This window comes from Montipora capricornis, chromosome 7 (assembly GCF_036669925.1).
Source record: "Montipora capricornis isolate CH-2021 chromosome 7, ASM3666992v2, whole genome shotgun sequence".
In the NCBI taxonomy this organism is placed as follows: Eukaryota; Metazoa; Cnidaria; class Anthozoa; order Scleractinia; family Acroporidae; genus Montipora; species Montipora capricornis.
In genome coordinates, this window is record NC_090889.1 from 37339286 (window position 1) to 37344833 (window position 5548).

The 5548-nt window shown below is 41.4% G+C and overlaps 1 protein-coding gene across 9 annotated transcripts in view; it reads right to left on the reverse strand.

Annotated features, from left to right (window-relative positions):
* Window positions 1-1608: 1608 nt before the first annotated feature.
* Window positions 1609-5548, reverse strand: part of LOC138057099 (A-type voltage-gated potassium channel KCND2-like) — a 30865-nt gene continuing 26925 nt past the window's right edge. For all 9 annotated transcript variants that reach the window (XM_068903136.1, XM_068903130.1, XM_068903134.1 and 6 more), the window contains one exon: window positions 1609-4664. In XM_068903136.1, the coding sequence (XP_068759237.1) occupies window positions 4370-4664 (295 nt within the window). In that variant the 3' untranslated portion in view covers window positions 1609-4369. The remainder of the gene's footprint in view (window positions 4665-5548) is intronic.

Consider the following 5548-nt stretch of genomic DNA (forward strand, 5'->3'; position numbering starts at 1 on the left):
GACATCTACCGCATTTCAAAAAGAAATTGGAACCCAGTCAACAACGACCACTGGTTTTCCTTACTGTCACGCAATAGTCGGACTAGTCGTGATGATGTTTCCCAAGTTGAGTTTATCTGACATTCTGCTCCTCGATTCCTTGTTCTATCAGTAGTTAATACTGATCAAACGGTGGCTCCCAAAACAGCAGCAGAAACTCGTTGGTGAGACAGTCCTAACGTTAAAAGATTTGGGGCAATACTCTGAGTAGGCCACAGGGTAGGCCATGACCTACCCGATGTTTTGTCTACACCCCTCTAAAATATGCCCTGTGACCAGCAGCCGGTCAGTAGTTGCTGGAACTCATTTGCATTACGGTAGATTCTGCACATGTGAAATGCGACGTTTACAACCTTTGCTAACATTTTTGCCATTAGCATGTCTATAAGGCTATCATTTTCTAATCAGTCGGCCGAAAATAAAGTACTGAACATTGAAAAGGCATTGCATAATGAGTTATTTCTGAAAATTTTAATGCGATATTCCAGATAATCTCTTAAGCTAATGATGCTTTGAAAATTCGAAATTTGGTGGAAAAAACACTGACACCCAGTCCATGGACTACCCCGATGGACTACGTCTACCCAAATGGAATACCCTAAAAATACTATTTCGAATGAGTACTATTGATCTATGTGTAAGCAGCATCTCAAATAGTGCTTACTCAACACCCGTAAGCAAAGATTGTAAACGTTGCATGTCACATGTGTTGAATCTAAATAGATTTTCCATTTGCATTAGATTCGGCACGTGTGAAATAAGACGTTTAAAACGGGCTTAATGCGCCTATCAAATCGAAACTTCAACATCTTCTCCCCCCGCCTCCTTCCCGGGCAAACCACGGGTATTTGATTATCCTCTGTGCCCGGGGAGTGGGGAATTTGACCTTTGCCTGCGTGGGGTGGGGAAATTGAACCGGAAGTGTTAGGTTTCAAATGATTTTTTTTTTGGGCGCCGAAGTCGCTAATATCTATAAAACACGTGTTTGGATGACATGGAAGAGTTTAAAGGAAGAGATGTAGCATTTGTGAGCGATTGGCTTACTTAAAAGGTCTTCAAAAGGTCTTTATTAAGACGGCAGGAGCCGACGACGATTGTTCTTTAGTAGGGCATTTGAACACCATTTTGGCCCGAGGGGGCGGAATTTGAACGATCCAATCTTCAAAAGTTCAAATGCCCTGGTTTTGCCCGGGAAGGGGGGGGGGGGGGGGAGTGGGATGTTGAAGTTTCGAGTTGATCGGTTCATAAGTTCCAGCAACCGGTAAAGGTTTTACAGGTCTCGTACGAATAAAAGAGAGATTTAGCAAGCGTCATCGGGTTTACGAGAAACAGCAAGCGGCAAACAGCCGTCTGCTTCTTAATTGCGAAAGATTCACGATACTGCGAAGTTATATTTTGAGATGAATGTTTTCTTCGATGTCGCCGTCGTAGATCCCAAGTCCCTTAAAATCGCGTTTTGTCACGCAGTCGAGAGAAACGGCCGCTTACTATACAAACCACGACTTCCTCGACAAGCAATTATACAAGTATACATTGGGTCCATAACTATTCTTTTAAATAGAAGGCATGTTTTCTTAATAAATCTAACAACAAAATGTACTTTTATTAACGAAGGCAGCACGGTCTCTTCAAGTATTACGAAAACTAATAAATCTCCTCCTAAAAATACATGTAATTAATTTAACAGCGACTGTTTTTGTTCGCTTGGCAAGCCCTCGATAGACTTAAATAAACTCAGCAAAGTTAAATCCTTATGCGATAGCCACGATAGACAACAAAAGTTATCTCAGGGCGGTTGCCATAAGTCAGAACTCGCCGGGCCAGACCAGTCTACTTGTAAAGAGAATTCCACTATTAATCAGGCCCCAGTTGTTCGAAGGTCGGATAGTGCTATCCACTGGATAACTCAATAGGCCTTTTGCAACTAACGATCACGTGGTACAAAATCTGCCATGCTGGGGGGCAAGCTCATTATTAATCCCCCACTGGGACATTAAAACAAAGGCAAGTCAAGGTTGACTGGTTCAGATCTCTTTGTTTTAATGTCCCAGTGGGAGAATAATAATGAGCTTGCCCTCCAGCATGGCGGATTTTGTACCATGTGATCGTTAGTTGCAAAAGGCCTATTGGTCTTGGTAGTGTTTATGCGCTGAATAGTGATTTATCCTGTTAATAGCGCGATCCACCTTCTGAACAACTGAGGCTAGAACTGTCCTGCCAAATCAGTTTAGTTCTGCATAGTGTACATATCAGTGATGAGTTTTTAGTGAAGAGTCTCGAAAGAAGCCTCGTTTTCAAACTGTCTTGACCAGCCCCGCTGACCAGTTCTGACTTTTGGTAAGGGCCCTCAGTTTACGTCTGGAATTTTGAAACTTGTTTTTTACTATATGCTCGCCAGCCTTTTCAACCTTCAATTTGGAGAAGACCTTTGTTTATTTTACGGGAAGTTGAATGTGAGTACATATAAATATGGTTTTTGACCAAGCCTGAGGTCAAAATGGCTGGATATTGGCCAAGTTCTTCTTTTGCCTTGACTTCGTCTCGGGTCCATAAACACGCACAAAAGAACGAGGCCAGTATCCAGCCATCTTCACCGAACAAGCTTGGCAATAGCGGGCAAAATAGCTCCATGTTGCCCACTCAGGTAGCCAATCACAGCACGGGATTTGGTTCATGTTGCCCGCTCACGGAACTAGTCATATGATAAGGGCGGACTTCTGAACAACAACAACAACAACAACAAAAATAGAATATACTGAAAACATTAAAAATGAACTGTCCTTCGCCCATATAAAGTTTCTCTTTGGCAGATTGAATTTCAAGCTCTTTTAAATTGAAATTTAAAACTTCACCAAGCAGGTATTTCGATAAGCATAGGGGCACCTTATAGCTTCCAACTGTCCGACGCCGTATACATGAAAAGTAAAGCGACCATATTTAACGTTTGTAACTCGTAACAATAATTCATTTGGCAAATCTGAGGTCGACGGTGCGCTCATTTTACTTCCCCCATCTCCACCAGTGCTCCGTTTTACGGGTAGTTAAAGCTACTTAAGCTACACTGAAAAAAAAAAAAAAGTCGAAACAAAGATGTGAAATCCAGGAATCGAACTTGGGACGTCTTGCACCAAGACCGTGTGCTAACCGACTTTACCATCCGTGCTCCTCATACAACGGTAGGTTTTCATGTAGTAGGTTCATTAAAGAAAGACGACGACGACGACGGTTTCGAGAACGCCATGTAACAATAGTTTTAATTAGCAAAACAATAGTTCTGCACGCCCTGCACGTGCGTTTTACATTTTGAGACATTTATTTGCCATTCTCGTCTTGACAACGACGTGAAAAGTTCAAATTTGAGGTCATGTGGAGGACGAGAGCAGCCGGAAGATGAATTTTCAATTGACCATTTTTGAATTCTCACGGCTGGACTGGATCTAGCATGAAATTGAGGCTAATGCAGGGAAATCTTTTCTCACGCAAATTAATTTGCCCGCATTAGCCTCCATTTCATGCTAGATCCAGTCAAGCTGTGAGAATTCGAAAATGGTCTTTTCTCTCTCAAAATGTCAGCACCGTTTTCACCAATTTTAATCTTGGAATGTGGACTCGCACTTTCTAAGCCGAGTGACTTAGACTAATCGCACAATTATTACAGTAGAGCAAGTTTCAATCGAGTGTCGTAAAACCACCGTAAAACCAAAGTTTTTACTTTGGCCAATCAAAAAAGGACGGAGGCAATCCAGTAAACCAATCAAAACTCGAAGTAATTACGGGTAGCCGACACAAAGCGCGGGAAAATGTGCACTCACGAGCCACTATTGGTTTTGGTTTCACTTGTGATTGGTTAAAAATTTGGTGCGAGAACTTTGAACCAATCACTGAGTGACGTAATGCAAAACCAAAGCAATTTGCTAATTACTTTCGACACTCAATTGAAAACCGCTCTAACGGCAAATAATATTTTTAGACAACGTTCTCGTGGCCGTCGTCGTCGTCGTAGTCCTCGTTTAAGGCCTCTATTATCACCAAGCAAATGTAATATCATACGCGATTGTATTCATTTGCTACATCTCCATTTTCACTCATCATGGACTGATATCCGTTGTTTCCGTTTCTTGCTCGCAGCTGATTTTCTCTAAACATAACAATATGCGCACCTCTTGGGATTCTTCTCTTGTTTCCGTCATTTTGGTGAAGTTAAATATTCCAGCGTGCATGGAATTTTGCTTGAGCGATGTTGAGAAAACTCACACTTTGATAAGCGTTGTAGCACTTTGTAACCTCTGAATGGCCCCGGAATACACGAATTCCATTTTCCTTTATAAAGTCATATGCGATTATATTCTTTTGGTACGTCTCCATTTTCCAGATCCTTACACTTTTCACTGATCCTGGTTATTTCCGTCCCTTGGTTGCAGCGGTTTTCCTCCAAACAAGATGCGCACTCTTTCACAGAATTTTCTTGTCTCTGTCGTTTTCTTGACGTCACAGATTCCAGAGTGCACGGAACTTGTTTTTCCTGTAGAATAGGAATTGGAAGCGCAAGGAGCACGACACCGGACACACAGCATACTGAACCCACGAGTTTACCAAGCACTGATGAAGGTACTACGTCACCATAGCTGCGGGATAAAAGGAAAGGAAAGGTTTCTTTTTTTTTTTTTCTTTAAGTGTCTAATCTTCTTGATCTGGTGCACTAATTAGGGACACTGTAAATTGACAAATCAAAAAACCAGAGTTCCCAGAGAAAAACCTCTCGGTGCAGAGTAGAGAACCAACAGACAGGGCCAATCACTGCATGAGTAAAGGCCTGTAAGGGCCTTTAAGAAAGCCCTGATACTTGTAATGAATGAATGATTGTATGACAATTAGCATTTGACGATATTAGCTTGTTAGATAAAGTTTGCATTTATATCTGTAAATAGGTACTGAAAAACTTTTTTTGGGAGTATTTATTTAAGTTTTAAGTTTAAGTTTTTGAGTGAAGTAATCATAAACGAAAGCAATTCGCTAATTACTTTTGACACACTGTAAGGCGTATGTTTGAATATACAAGTGTTTGGTAAACTCATGTTTGCGTTGATCGAAAGAGCCAGGGAGGAAATTGCCGTACACGCAAAAATCTCGTGTACGGTAAGTGTACCCTGTCGTGCTTTTGAAACAAATTAAATTGCCAATCAAAAATCAGATGCTGCATGGCAGAGATGGAGCACTACCACAAATTTACGTCATCCGTCAACGAACATAATACACTTCGTTTGCTCCCCCAATTTTTGCATAAACCATTGTTTTCAAATGCTCTTGGGAACATGCAGTGCCCAACGAGCATTTGAAACAATGGTTTATGCAAAGATCATGGGGAATCTGAAAATGGTTACTTAAGTGGCTTCAGCCTGGTTTTCACTAGGGACGCAGGAATAAAATGTTTTCACTCACGTGATCAGTAACCTTGTTTTTCCAGTGAAACAAAGGAAAACGTTTGCATGATGATAGAGCGCAATTCCAA